General features: G+C 31.2%; 2 protein-coding genes across 2 annotated transcripts; one reads left to right on the top strand and one right to left on the bottom strand.

The window, feature by feature from the left end:
* Positions 1-9,047: 9,047 nt before the first annotated feature.
* On the top strand, positions 9,048-12,205 carry LOC107905245 (ACT domain-containing protein ACR4). The gene is made up of 7 exons (XM_041117743.1): positions 9,048-9,420; positions 9,572-9,617; positions 9,703-9,817; positions 9,903-9,970; positions 10,447-11,046; positions 11,510-11,614; positions 11,699-12,205. The coding sequence occupies exons 1-7, from the start codon at positions 9,347-9,349 to the stop codon at positions 12,032-12,034; spliced, it is 1,344 nt and encodes a 447-aa protein (XP_040973677.1). The 5' UTR covers positions 9,048-9,346; the 3' UTR covers positions 12,035-12,205.
* Positions 12,206-13,349: 1,144 nt separating this feature from the next.
* On the bottom strand, positions 13,350-16,355 carry LOC107905244 (photosynthetic NDH subunit of lumenal location 5, chloroplastic). Its single transcript, XM_016831845.2, has 7 exons — positions 16,180-16,355; positions 15,858-16,073; positions 15,618-15,768; positions 15,449-15,537; positions 14,760-14,814; positions 14,386-14,471; positions 13,350-13,737 (listed from the first exon to the last, which is right to left on the bottom strand). The coding sequence occupies exons 1-7, from the start codon at positions 16,201-16,203 to the stop codon at positions 13,579-13,581; spliced, it is 780 nt and encodes a 259-aa protein (XP_016687334.1). The 5' UTR covers positions 16,204-16,355; the 3' UTR covers positions 13,350-13,578.

Here is a 16,355-nt window from a genome sequence, read left to right as displayed (position 1 = left end):
AACAAAAACAGGCAGGGAGGTAAGAGCGGGTAAGACTAGGTTATAGCAACACAACAGAGGTTAGACAGCTCTTACCGGAGTAAGAGGTGACTTTTTCGGGGTTTTCCGGGTATTTACTTCTCCTTCATCCCTTGCTTCTTCCTGTGCTTCGGCTTAGTTTACTACTCAATTTCACCTTCTTTCACGGATTAGTAATCAAGAGTGTTCCTTGCTTCTTATCCTGTTTTCCTCATTATAGTTCTCGAAAGGTCTTAAAGTAAGCCTCGGGTGGGGGCACGAAGCTTTCATACTTAAATCGATTCACGGGGAAGTTATTTTATAAAAAAATCATTTAACGGCGGGATAGCCACTCAACTGTTCACTATACTTCCTTTATCCCACTCCCCTACCTATCTCTCTCGACCTATTCACCGGAGTATGTTGGGCTGGAATGCCTCCATTCCCATCCCATCCTTTATGATCTCTGGGCCTTCCCGCTATGAGATATTCCCAGTGCAGAAGCATATTCATGCAGAATACTCTTCCACTTTTTTCCCCTCTCCAATTTTTAGGGGTAGGAATTCCTAGAAGAGGATAGAAGGTCATTTTGTCATCAGTGGGGGAGCATGCGTGATACAGATACTCCTCTATGCGAATGTTCTGGCTTTCAAAAGACGAGTAAGGGGTGGGGAGGTAAAGTAGTCAATTTCGGCCTATGCAATGGTACACGAGTACCGATGGTTCGAAAGAAAGAACTCTTCTATAAAATAGAAAAGCAGCCTCCCTCTTATATACGATACCACTGCTGCCACTTCCTTTGCTATCGGGGATAAACTCCTAACTAAAAAAATCCTTTTGGATAGCACGTGGGATCAACTTGTTTAAGATTTATGATACCAGCAAACTCAACTGCTTCCACTTGAGCCATTCTCCTTTGAACAATAGCTGAAACCATTCGTTCAGAGTCGAGAAGAGTTCACATCTGATCTTTCAGAGACAGCAGGGGATAAGAGAACAGGATTCGTTCAGAAAACAGTCAGGCCATAAAATAAAAGAATTCAATAGCAGCGCTTATGCCTTCAACAAAAGCAGAGCTAAGCCCGGAAATCACGGAACTCTCTTCTCTTTCAATGGCAGCAGCTAGTTCAAGTTCAATGTCAGCCGGATTGCTAAACACTACTCTTTCCTTCCCACCGGCTATGCTATACCTTATCTCTTTCCCTTTCTTTCTTTCTTCTTCTTCTTCTTTTTTTTTTTGGCAATCCATATGGTTAGCATGTGGTAGACAAATAGTTAATGTTAAATAGGATGTGGGTCTTTAATTGCAATGGGGAGAAATTCCTCCATTCATTGTGTTTGTCACTGCCATGTGTTATTCTTTGTTGTTATTATTATTTTATAAAAAAATGAAACAAAAATAAATAAAAAATAATTCATAGGAAGTGTCGAGAGATACTAGTGGTAGTTAAGAGTGTTGATCCATTGAAAGAACTCGAGTGAGATAATAAGGTATAACAATTCTTTTAATTTGTCAAATCTTAATCATCATACCTTTTCACGAAAATTAAAAGATATGAACTTGAATTGTTGGTTGAGTTCATAATAATTTGCGTCTAAAGCTAATATGATTTCATGCGTGTCTTGATGACATTGTAACAAACAAATTACTAAAAATATCAACGATAAAACCATATTTTTTAAATTAAAAAAATACGGAGATTAAATCTAAAATTTCATTAAATACAACATTAAGGTCATGTTTAAATGACAAAAAGATATCAACTTCGACATACTGATTTCATTCATATATATTGGTTGAGACTTTCAAGTGCTTAATAATCACATTGAATTATGATCAAAGCTGTAATCCAATAATGTTTTCTCTATCCACGTGGTTCAAACCCGGAGCTTTATGTTGAAATTTTTTTGTTGTACACTCTTAAATTTTAAAAATTTATATGTTAATATATGATAAAATTATAATTTTCCCTCTAAAATTAATAAAATTTTAATTTAATCATTTTACAAATTATAAAAATATAAATAAATAATAAAATTATTTTTAACTTTCATAAAAATATGTAACGTAATTCCGGTTGTCTCTAAAAAAAATTTTCTGACATCGCCCAAAAATTAAGTGGGTTGCTGGGATGGAACATGCAATAAAATCAGCTTTTGACTCTACACAGGGTTGGATCTCCACTTGATTTAATAAGCAAGGAGCATATTATAAGATGATATATTTTCAGGACCAACCACTGCAATTTAATGTGCTCCTTTCCTTTCAATTTTTTCTCTTTTATAATATCATGGTATAATGCAACATTTAGTCCCTCGACTTGATAATATTTTCTATTTTGGTTCATATTTTTAGATTTCAAATTAATTTTTTTTTAATTTTCAAGTGATAAAGTGGCACGATCTCAGAATGCGATATTATCACTCTTAGACAAATTTAAATTCAATGATTAAATTGAGAAAAAAATTGTCAAGGTTTAAGACTAATGTGAACAAAAAAAATTTCAAATTGAAAAAATTGTCAAGTCTAGGGACTAAATGTTGCTTTATCCCTAAAACCTCTTTTTTGGCAGTTATATTTAGGACTAAAGCAACCCACTAGACTAAAACCTACATATGTCATATAGCAACTACACATGATGAGACTAAAAATCCACACGTGACAATTGCACATGATGAAACTCAAATCAGGAGAGAAGCTAGAAATATTTTATGAGAGGGGGAGCGAGATTGAGTTATATATTTTCATGAGAATTAAAATGTAATTTACTATTATATTGCCATATATCTTTATAATTTTTAAGAAGACTAAATTAATATGTTATCATTTGGGGGACAAACTATAATTTTACCATTATTTACTTAAACTTCTATACAACTTCAAGAGCCAAAAAAACATAATTTTTCATTTTGCCCCTAACTTGAATCTGCGCTTTCATTTTGCCCCTAACTTGAATCTATGTACTCCATGCCTCGGCACATTAGCTTTTGCCAATAATGTCGGGACCTCATTAGCTAATCCATAAACAAAATGTTAAACATTGAAAAGTTTGGGAAACATTTATTATTTTAATAAGTAACAGGTGCAATTTAATTATAATCATTATAGAGCACAATCAAATCGAAACCGAAATATATTTGAAATTAAATATATTTAGACAAACTTCACACATGATAAAAACGTAAAACCAAAATAAAATCTGACCCAATACCTCAAATTTTCAATAACTTCAACTTTAATATTAAATCAATACCCTTAATTAACCTCATAAAATTGCAAAAAAATAACAAAATTGACTCAAATAATTTTTACTATTAGTTAACCCAATTTATACCAAAGAAAAAAAATATGATTCCATTTTTTCTTTAATTTTCAATTTTTTTATTTCATTATTATTACTTGACATAATATTAAATTTAAGTCTTAACGTTTATCTTTTTTGTTAATTTGACTTTTTTTAAAATTAAATTTGGCCTTCAACATTAAAAAAAAAATTAATTTGACCATCAACCTTTTGAGAAGAGTTAATTTGTCTTTTTAACGAAAATATTGACTAAAACATTAATTTCGTTTAACATGACAGCTTGTGTAGCAATCCACATATATTTTATGCTCTTTTTTTTAAAATTTTTATGAACTTTTTTTAAAAGTATTTTTATAATTTTTAAATTATTTATTGATATTATATTTTAAGACAAACATGTCATATCGGTATAAAGTACACGTGAATTATTTTGTAAGTTACCACACCAACATCGTTAAAAATTTATCTTTTTAATTACTATTTCTATTAAAAAAATCGATTTGATTTTTTTAAAAGATTAATGATCAAATTTAACTCAAAAAATTATAAAATCTAAATTTGCAAAAAATACGTAAACGTTAAAGCTAAATTTGACGTTATCCTTTTTTATTTTAACTTTTTTTTAATAAAACTATATTCATTAAAGCTTGAGATATTTTAACCATTTTAATAGAAAGGGCAAAAGTAAAAAGTAAATAAAATAATTATAAATAGGAAAAAAGCAACCATTATCACACATGCAAGTTGTAATTTTAGATATAGACAGAAGATGTGTACAATGGACAATAAAAAAAGAGGTGGAAAATTACTCCAAGGAGTGGGGATGATAGGGATATCCATATTCCACCTTTATTAAAACTTGGCCATTAAAATAAATGTATAAAAAAAGTTTAGGATTTTTTTTAGTTTAAATTTATTTAATTAACCTAATTTGGTTTAGGTTATGGTATTGCTGATAAAAGTTGAGATTTTCGATCCTCGAGTATTCGGGTTTAAGTTTCATCATGCACAATCAGAGGCGAAGTTAGAAAATTGCTTTAGGGAGTCGAAGATGAATTACAAATTTACATTATACTAACTTGTAATTCTTAAAATTTGAAGGGATTACAAGGCAATTTTATTATTTTTTTGGGGGAGGCAACGCCACCGCTTGTCCCTTTGTCTATGCCACCGTACATAATTACTATGCGTGCGTCTCTAATTCTATCATACATAATTATCATGTGTGAAATTTTTAATAATTTTCGATTCTTCATCCGTTTGTATATAATACGAGCACATCAATTTTATATAATATAAATTTATTAAAAAATTTGAACCCAAATTTATTAAATTCGATTCCATAAAATATTTTCAAATTGAAATTTACTCAAATTTAAATGAATTCGAATCGAGAATGATGTCAATTTTAAAATTTTTGAAACTGACCTAATAAAAACAAATGTTATTGACCATATTGTGCAAGTGGCAATACAAAATCCAATGGGGAAATAGGGATGTAATTGTAAAACTTGAAATTATATTATAAATAAAGCTAATAATAAATGTGGCCAAGCCCCTTCTTCACCTCACTTTGTCCATTACATATTTATGAGTCGGGTTTGTATTTATATTTTTCAATTTCGAGTCGGTTTGATTTAATCTGATTCATTTTATTGTTTATTAATAAAAATATACAAAAATAAATTTTATATTAATATTGATATATTTTTATAATTAAACGAAAATAATTTATTTTTACTTTTTAAATAGTAAAATAGATTTTTTAGGCAATCACTTAAGCTTGAAAATTTTGGAACCCCGACTTGGACCATGAATACTTTTATCCATCCCTACAAATAGAAAATTTTCCGAATCTGATGAGTTTCAAAATAATATTTTTCGAATAAATTTATCGAAATTTATGAAAATATATTTCATAAAATATAATTATAATATGAAAAAGAATAATAATATGATACGAGAGATTATGTATTAAATGTCATTTAATTAGTTTTAACTTTAATAACCCCAAAAACATATATTTATTGCAACTATTAAATTGATGTTAGGTCCATCACATATCAAGTGTGAATGTTGAATTTATAAATTATATTTAATTTTTTTAAAAATAATATAAAATAAAAACTATGAAGATAAAGAAAATTAATACAAATTTTATCTTATTTTTATTTATAATTAATAATGGAAATATTTTTAATTATAATCATAAAAATAGAGTTAATTGTACTGGACATCCCCAAACTGATATGTGATCCTCCAAACTTCAAACACTCTAATTACATCTCTAAACTTTCGATGTTATATCAATAAGGTCCTTCTATTATCAAAACCATTAATTTAATCGTTAAATGGCATGTCAAATCTTATTTAGCATAATTTAAAATGAAAATTTCAAAGAAAAGTATAATGTTACCGCACAATTTTCAACAGTTAAAACTAAAAATAAAGTAAAATCGAAAAAAAAACGAGTGAACGATAAAACTTTTGTAAATTTTTGAAAACCTCGAAATCGTGATTTTTACAATATTCATTTTCTTTAAAATTTTCATTTTAAACTGTGCCACGTAAGATTTGACATCTTATTTAACAGGTAAATTAATAATTTTAGTAATAAAATGATCTTAATTATATAATATTGATAGTTTAAGGATGTAATTAGAATATTTAAAGTTTGAGGATCAATTTAAAATAAAGGTTATAGTTTAGGGATGTTTAGTGCAATTAACTTTAAAAAATTATACATATGAATAATTATAAAAGGAATCAATCATTAAATTGATAACTAGAATATATTCGAGTTTAAACCGAAATAAATATAAAAAGAACTCACATATAATTTGCATAGCATGAAAATCGAACCTAAAATCTCAAAATTCTCAACCATATTGCTATTAAACGAAAACCTCATTAGTGATATTCCTATTTTTATATATTACATAAATTATAGACATGTTGCAAATTACAAAATTGTCCTTACATCAATATCTAAATTCAAAAACCTAAATCCAATAATAATAAAATCCAATAAATTGCGTATAAATGTTAATCTTACATTCCTTTTTCCTTTCAGATCATTTGGGAAAATATAAGTGTCAAAGCAACATTTAAGTCTTTAAAATTTTAAAAAAAAATTATTAATTTGGTCCTTAAAATTTTTAGTAACTTTTTTTAATTTCGTCATTAAATTTGGATTCCTTTAATGCATGATAACGTAATATTTTGAAATTGTGGCACATCATCACCTGGAAATTTTAAAAAATTTATATATTTCGGCCCCTGTACTATGAGTCAAATTGCATTTTGCTCTGTTAACTCAAATAATAGATAAATTAATCTCTGTACATTTCTACTATTAAAAACTTGCGTAGCTGATGGAATAATTAAACGGTTACACATACCTCATGCTAGATGGTTTCTTTTATCTGCTTTAGCTAATGTAGCTTTATTTCATACACATCTCCATAGTTGAAATTAGACCTGATTATGGGCTAGGCCACCTCCTCAGGCTCGAAGATTCGTCCAAAAAATGGATTTGGACAAAAAATAAAATTTGTTTTTTAAATGGGCCAAGCTTTGGGTAGGATTTTTTGGCCTAAGCCTAGCTCGTCCAAACTCGAATCAACCTAAACTTCCTTTTTTGCTATTGTCTTGCTGCCATTTCATTGTTATTTTACTACTATTTTATTGTTATTGTTGAATACTATATAAATCTTGTTTTATTGTTAATTTTGTTACTATTTTAGAGGTATTTGTTTGCTAAGTTGCAACTACCTTAATGTTATTTAATCATAAAAACTTTTTTTAATGTACATTCAATTTATTAGAAAACATTTTTTTAATATTTTTAGTATATTTAATATATTATATTTTTAGATTTATTTTTATATACAATAATAATCTAAAAAAATTAATACAATCAAACTTGATTTTAACATTTTCAATCTGAGTTTGACTTGAGTAGAATTTTAAACCCATTGTTTGAACCGAGCTAGACTCAAACTTAAAAAAACATACTTAAAATTTTGCTTCGACTCGATTTAACGCAACCCAATCCAACTCATGTCGCTTCGACTCGATTTAACGCAACCCAATCCAACTCATGTCAAGTCTAGTTGAAATCTGATCCCATCATTTTTATTTTTAATGCATTATTTTGGTATCCTAAATTAATAAATAAAAACAAAAGAGCCAAAAGAAAACAACATAGAGCGCCGCCGCCTTCCTTGTGAACACAAAACACAGCCGCAACATACAAACCCTAATAAGTTAGGGTGGGGCCCGTATTTACAATTAAAGCACGCGCTGCCCTTTTATTTCTTTAATATTAGGGTAAATTCTACCAAAGGTCACTAAACTATTAGTCACTTTACGTTTTGATTACTTAACTTCAAAAAGTTACAAAATTAGCACTGAATTATACAAAGATTTTATTTAAGTCATTGAACTATTTGAAAGTTTTTATTTAAGGCACCGAGCTGTTAAGTTTTTTTTTTAATTCAGCTAGCGAGTTTTAAGCGATAATTCAACAATTAGTACGATGGATCAGTTTAATGACCAAAACTCTTAGTCAGTTCAATTACTATTTTATAACTTTTTAAAGTTGAATGCTCAAAACGTGAACTTATTAATAGTTTAAATATCTTAGGTATAATTTACTCTTTATTTAATTAATATAGTTAATCACATTGAATTTCTATAAATTTAAAATCGAATTAGACCATACCCGTAAATCGAGCACAATTTTTTATTCATCTAATTAATGAGTATCTCATAATTTAGTAATTATTAAATAATTATGGAACCATGTGTGTCATTGCTGAATTGGCTAAACATTAAAATAAAAAATCCAAAGAATCATTGACGTATATAAACATCTGTACAAATGTAAACGTGCTGGCTGATGAAAAAAAAATTAAAAAATTAAAAAATAATTTCTATTTTTATAAAAACGTATTTGTCTTTTATTCATTTAAATTAAAAAATTCTATATTTTAACAATTTTTAAGATCTAGCTTTGATACTTAAAAAGTTAAAATTTAAATCCTTTCGATTCTTTATTTAATATTTTTTTTCGAAATTTGCTTACTATCGAGTATTTATCGAGTTTATAATAATTTATTTTCGGAATTTATATGCTTACATAGGTGAAATGATGCCAATTTTTAATAAGGAGGTATCAATAATTAGACTCGAATTTTTAAAATTAAAAAAAAGTAAAAGAATATTTAGTTTTTAAGTTTACTTAAACAGAATGATTAAATCTCAAACTTTATTTAAATATAGGGACTAATAATAGAATTTGACCATTAAAAATAAATAATTATTCTTAAGAGTGTGTCCAATAATTTATATGGCTTAATTTATTAGTTAGTATATAGGTGGATTGAGCAAGTGGAAAGGTAATTTGTATGATTACTAGTTAATGCAAATATTATAGTATTGGTCCGATTCGGTTAAGTTATTTTTTTTAAATTTTTGATTATTCGAGTTTTTAATTTTTATATTAATGTTGGGTTTCGTGTTTTGAGATTTATTTTATTTAAATTAGATTGATTCGAAAAAAGACATTAAATTAATTGACACGATAATTAATTTAAATAGACTGAATTAATTCTTTTATATTTTTAATTAATTATTTAATTGAATCGGATAGACGAATTGAATAATGAACTATTGGTCCGATTTTGCAAATATTATTTTCGATAATTCATTATAAGATACACCGACGAGGGATTAAAAATTAATTGAAATATGGTTATATGTTGTTATGTGGCTCTAAAACTCTTCGTCCAACTCAAGAGGCAGCCACCACCACCCAACAAAATCACCACACACACACACACACACACACACACACACACACACCCTTTCACAAAACCAAACTCTGAATCCAAAGCTTAACAAACTCTGTGTCTTTCACTGAACAAAAAAGAAAATATATTATATATAAACACTACCCCATTTCTCTACGTCTTTTCATAATATAATTCGCATTCAAGTTCCTCTCTTTGTTGTTGGATTCTTTTTGCTTTTCACAAAAAATGGATTGTTGGTCTTCTTCTTTAACGGTGGATGAAGAGTTTGAAAAGCTCGTTATTCGTATGAACCCACCAAGGTATACCATTTTATTATTTTTTCTTTCTTTTTTATTATTTTGGTGTGAATTTTTCATTCATAAAGTGGGGTTCTTTTATTTTTATTTTTTAATTCATCTTTCAATGGGGGAGGGAATTTCAAGAATTTTGCCTTTGATGTTGGTTTTGCAGGGTTACAGTTGATAATGCAACAAGCAGGAAAGCAACTTTAATTAAGGTACCGGATTGAATATTTTTACAATTTGCTGAGGATTTTAGAAAAAAAAAAGTTATGGTTTTATTGGGAATTTTTCTTTTTGCAGGTTGATAGTGCTAATAAGAGAGGAAGCCTTTTAGAAGTGGTTCAGGTTTTAACGGATTTAGATCTTTTAATTCGACGAGCTTACATTTCTTCAGATGGGGAATGGTTCATGGATGGTTAGTCTTCTTTTGTTTGTCAATTATTGGGACTCTGTTTCTTTTAATTCTGATTGGGGATTTTTATCAAACGGTTTGTGTGCAGTGTTTCATGTCACAGATCAACATGGCAATAAGCTATCTGAAGTTGATGTTGCAGAGAAAATTCAACAGGTAATTCTTCAAAAGCAAAAACCCTGAATTTTTCTTATAAAAAAATTCATCAAACTATGGATATTTGGCTGAAAATTCCATTAAAAAAGTGGTATTTTGACATTACTGAGGTTATATAGGGGAGGGGAGGGCGGGTAGGATTATCCCGAGATCAAACTTAAGACTTAAGGACAACCGGAACTTCATTTCAACAATAGTCCTTTGCCAGGCTCGTTATGAGCTTTATTGTTGCAGCTTGTTTATGCTCCATTCCTCTTATTGTGAGGCAAATTTTGAAACATGTTGTGTACTTATCTGGTTGAATGCTTCCATTACTCAATACCGAGCTGAGCCGAGTTTTCGAGCATAATTTCCGTCCTGTACTTAAATAGATACAATGTTGTCAGACAAAATAGGGAACAGTGTTTATTGTATGTCTGTACTATGAATGGTTTTAGCTTACATGTTATTAATGATTGATTTAACATGTTTTTCAGCAACTGGGACCGAGATCGTATAGTTTCCAGTCCTTGAAAAGATCTGTGGGTGTTCAAGCTGCTTCAAAACAAACAATTATTGAATTGACAGGGAGAGACCGACCAGGTTTGTTGTCGGAGATTTTTGCTGTTCTTACCGACCTTAAATGTAATGTCGTAGCTGCTGAAGTATGGACTCATAACTCAAGAATGGCATCGGTCGTTTACATTGCTGACGAGACGACTGGATTATCGATCGACAACCCTGAAAGACTAATGAAGATCAAACAGCTTCTCCTCTATGTCCTGAAAGGGGATAGAGATAAGATGAATGCTAACACCGCTGTTTCGTTAGGATCGATGCATAAGGAAAGGAGGCTGCATCAAATGATGTATGCTGATCGTGACTATGATATGAGTGATGCTAACAGTGGATCAACAAGTGATCGGAGTAAACCGCAAGTAACCGTGGAAAATTGTGAACATAAGGGTTACACCGTTGTGAACTTGAGGTGCCCCGATAGGCCTAAGCTACTATTTGATACAGTTTGCACATTGACAGATATGCAGTATGTTGTATACCATGCGACCGTCATAGCAGAAGGACCTGAAGCTTATCAGGTTGGTCCGGTATTATGTTCTTTTGGGTAAAAGTACCATGGAGGTCTTTGTAGTAGGAGTTAGATTGCATTTTACTTCCTCTACTAAAAAAATTGGCAAATTAATGCTTGAATGTTAGATCAAAGACCAAATTGGCCCTTTTTGTTAAAAATTTCATCCTTTTTTACTTTTAAAAACATGAGGTATATGTGGCACGCCACATGTAACTGTTTAGTTATTTCGTCAGCTAAACCAGTTTTTAATAATAGAAATGGAAAAAATTTTCAACATAAAGGACTAGTTTGCTATTTGATCTAATGTACAGGGACTAATTTGTCCATTTTTTTGAGTAAAGGGGACAATATGCAATCCGAATCCTAGTATGTATAGGAGCTTTCATGATACTCTTACAGTTCATTTCGATTTAAAATCAATCCCAAGATAGTTAAATTCATGGATTATGATCCATTTTATTGATTGATAGGAATACTATATCCGGCACATGGATGGTTGCCCTATTAGCTCCGAAGCCGAGCAACAAAGGGTAATCCATTGTTTAGAGGCAGCTATCAAAAGACGAGCTTCCGAGGTACAAAAAACCGCGAAGTTCTGATTACTTTCGCTAATTTGTTGTCTCAATATCAAATTGTTACTTGTTTGTCATGTGCTGCAGGGTATAAGATTAGAACTTTGCAGTGACGACCGAGTCGGCCTTCTATCGGATGTGACTCGCATATTCAGAGAAAACGGTCTTTCTGTCACTCGAGCGGAGGTTAAAACGAGGGGTTCCCAAGCCGTAAACATATTTTACGTGACTGATGCATCTGGGGATCCAGTAAAAAGTGAAACAATTGAAGCAGTTCGAAAAGAGATTGGTCTTACTATACTCCACGTGAAGGATGACGCCTATTCGAAATCCCCGCCGCAAGAGAGTCTGATATTCTCATTGGGAACGCTATTCAAATCTCGATTTCTTTACAACCTGGGATTGATAAAGTCATGTTCTTGAAGTGTAAATTGTTGACAAAAATCTGGAATTAGACATAGCCATTTTCAGCTTGTAAAAAAAGGGCTCATGTAAATACATTTCTTTGGCTTCCATCTCATGGTCTTAAAGACTACTGTAAATACATATATGTTACTCTTTTTTTTCATTTTTTAAGAAAAGAATTTTTAAAAATGGCTTTAAAAGCTTCAAATTCTGTGTTATAATTGCTTTTAGACATTGCCAACATATTCTAGAAAATGAAATGAGAGTTGCACAATGCCCTTTGGCATATCATGGTGCCAACTGCATGCCAATCATTTGTCTTCATTCACAAATTGAGGGGAGTAATGGATATATATATGTATATATATATATGAGTAAAAGTATTATGGAGGTGTTTGTATTAAAAGTTAGAATGAATTTTGTTTATTTTACTCAAAAATACCAATTCGTTCTTTGATCTAATGTATAGGATTAATTTATCTTTTTTTTAATAGAGTGAGCAAAATACAATCCAATTCTTAATATAAAACTCTCTTTGAATATGTATGTATGTATCTGTGGAGAGAGATCTACTTATAGTGTAAAATTAACATATTTTTACACACTTCAACAATTTTTTCTATGATTGATATTATAATAGCCGAACCATCATATTTCATGTAATAAGTATTTACTGTGAATTATAAAAATATCATTCATAAAAAAATTATATTAATTTTACAATCATATAAGTAAATCATTCCCTTATTTATTATAATTCGAATCAATGTATCTAATAGTAGCCATAAAAGAAAAAGGTGTGGTGTGGAAATTGAGTTGGGTTGATTATTGGGGGCTTTTTGGTGTGGATGGAGTTGGTATGCAGCATGAGGTGGAGCATCATCTTCACACTCACAATCACATGCTTTATCTATCTGTGACATGACTGATGAATTTAAGGTAGACTATATATCCCCCAATGATTCCTATGTATGTATGTATGTATCCAAATTGCATTCCACTGGGTTTTCATGGTTTGTTCTTTTAGCACAAATACAAACAGGTGTTGACCAAGCCACTCTCATTATGCAAAACAAGTGAACATCAACTTTCACTAGGGATGAGCAAAACTCAGTTAATGAGCAAGGGAAGATAAGGTGTATCTTTTTAGTAACCGACTTAACCAAAAAAACCCAACCAATCAAAGTTATTTCGGTTTCCTTTAAAGCAGTTTGGCTTTTAGTTATCGTTTATGAAAAAACCAGTTTTTGGTTTTAAGCCGAACCGATCAACTGCATGCTCCGTCAAAGTGAAGTCCATTACAACTATTCAAGGTCAAAGTGAGCCATGGGCATTCATCAAATCCAAGTTTAAAGGAAAGCTCAGTCATTTTCAATGTCACAAGTTTTCAGTCAAAATCTAAAGAACACTTTTTGAGTGTTTGATTCCTAGGTATATATATCCATACATGAGGTGAAGAAAAACACTTCTCTAGTAACTCAAAATTCATTTAAACTAGAGCCTTTGTATCGTGAAAACTACTCCGAAGTTCAGGGAAAAACTTGAAACATGAACACCTAGCATCAGGTTTCAGACATTGGAAGCTCACCACAGTCACTGATAACCACCTTCTTCCTAGGGCGGTCTCCTCTATCAGTCTCTTGTGATTCAATGAGCTTAACAGTATCCATGCCTTCCAAAACCTGCCCAAATACAACATGCCTTTGATCCAGCCATGGTGTCTGCAATACATATATATTAGCATTGGAGTTATAATGCCTGTATTAAGAGCAGCTATATATAATTTCTAATTGAAACTAATATAGAGCAGCTATAGATAATTTCTAATTGAAACTAATATAGCTAAAAGAAAGCATTGGGAATAGCTCCTCTCTAACTCGTTGCAACTCGTGCGCAATGGTGACAGCAACTGAAAAGTAAACATTAATTGAAACCTAAAGCATACTTGTGATCTATTCCAAGTAAAATATCAGACATGTAACTTGAGATAGTTTAGGGTTCAACAGTGCAACAACGATAAGTCCTCTCGTATAATGTAATATTTGCAATGAAATCTAATGACAGAGAATTCAATTTCCACACATGAGAGACTGGCACCAGCACATACACACTATCATTATAAATAGTATTAGCAATAAACTATTTGATTTTATGTTGGTGGGTAAAATGTCGAGTCTTTCACAATTTTTTGTCAACTAAAGCATCAACCATCACAAGTCATGCCAGAGACTATAATAGTATCACTTTCGATAAAAAACTACAGCCAAACCAGTAACCGGCCAACATAAGACGCAAGAAAAACTACGATGATAACATTAAAGCCCAAAAACACTAGCAATGATGTTTAACCGAACAAGGAATCAACATACCTTGACAGTGCAAATGAAAAATTGGCTGCCATTGGTGTTGGGGCCAGCATTTGCCATACTAACGACACCTGGTCCAGCATGAGATACTGCAGGACATTCTATGTATCAGAAATATGCAGGATGCGTGCATTAAAGACATAAATTTGGAAGCATTGTTCACTAGTTTCCGACAAACTAAAAGTTTGATTAACAGCATACTGGATAGCCTGAGCTTGCTGCTCGGGTCTTCAATGAAAGGGAATAAGGATCAAAAGATAATAACTTAATAGGTTAGATTATTCCGAAAAAGAATCCTGCACTACCACCATCTTGCTAAAACATGGATGTGCTAATCAACACTTCTATATTGATACAAATAATAACAATCAACTTACGCTTGAAGTTTTCATCTTTGAAGGTACGACCGTATATGCTTTTGCCTCCGGTTCCCTGCAAAATAATTCAAAATCATTGCTTCTTCAAGCATTTGGAAGCTGATAAATGCCTACATTCTATACCGAATCAGAAGGTCAAACAATAATGCCTCATTGCATAAGACAACGGCAAGCAAACAGAAGCAGCATTTTCTTGGAAGATATAAATATACTTTTTAAAGAATCCAATAAGGAAATTGCTCATATTCAATATACAATAAAGATGAAAACGAATTAAGAGAAAGAAAATTCTATGCGACTGAGACGAAGAACAGACCAAGAAAAAAAACTATATTAATAAAACAGAACGGTCTTATGCAGAAAGTCATGCATCTAAGTGTTGAAGCAAACATTATTGACGGAAACCTAAGTTCACCATAGCGGATTAGCAATGGCCATTAAGGTGGATTAGTCTCCAAATATGTTTAAGACCGCCACATGAAATATAATTTATATACATTAAACATGGAGATTATGCTTGCTAGACTAAGTAATGAATCGACCAAATTTCATTTTTGTTTGTCAACAATGTTCAATATGATCGAGAAAGTAAAGGCCGCATTTTTTTGAAACATTATCGGGTTCACATGCCACCAATACTACGAATGTGATTAGCAAAGCTTTCGTATATCGAGCACGAATATACTCACATTTCCTTTATCAAAATCTCCTCCTTGAATCATGAAATCTTTAATGACACGATGAAAAGCCGAACCTTTATACCCGAAACCCTTTTCGCCTAAACCAAAGAACACACAAAAGATCACAAAAAAAAAAAAAACTAAATGTTAAAACCAAAATCAAAACAAATTTACAAACCAGAGCACAGGGCACGGAAATTCTCAGTAGTTTGAGGCACATCATCACCGTACAATCCAATCACAATTTTCCCAGCTAGTTTACCCACTGGGTTCCCGATACTTATATCGAAAAACACCTTATTTGTTATTTTCGATTGAATAGGTGCTACCTACAAAAACTCAAAAATCAAAAAGAAAATGATCAATACAAAATACTCCCAAAAATCCCAAAAACCCAAAACCCAGAAAAAACCGTAACCTCAGCAGTGGCCCGAACACTGCGGCGAACACGGTGATTATTGGTCTGGGGTGAGTTAAAACGGGGAAAACGAAATGACCCAGAGAAGGAACTCGATGAAGATGAAATCTTGGGGGAAAGTGAGAGTGTTCGAGGGAATTTCAAGGAATTACTGGATGTGGAAATGGGTTGGTTCTTGGGTGGGGTTCTTGGAGATGAAAGAAGACCCACATTTGACTGCAAAGAAAGTGAAAAAATGAGAATGTTAATGAAGAAGAAAATGATTAGAGATATATAACAAGTAAAGAGAAATTAAAGGGGGGAAATACAGTAATATATATACCAGTGTTGTTAAAGAAGACGCCATGGGAGAGAATCTTGGAGCTTGAAGGGTATATTGCAAAATGGGGGACTACGCTAAAATGAGAAATGAAGGGTTGAAATCACTATGAATTTATCCACCGTATGGGCTTTGTTTTTATAGGACAACATGAAGGTGGCTAAGTACTCGCACGGTAA

Source organism: Gossypium hirsutum, chromosome A01, assembly GCF_007990345.1.
Source record: "Gossypium hirsutum isolate 1008001.06 chromosome A01, Gossypium_hirsutum_v2.1, whole genome shotgun sequence".
Taxonomy (NCBI): Eukaryota; Viridiplantae; Streptophyta; class Magnoliopsida; order Malvales; family Malvaceae; genus Gossypium; species Gossypium hirsutum.
This window is presented reverse-complemented; position numbering and strand designations above follow the sequence as displayed.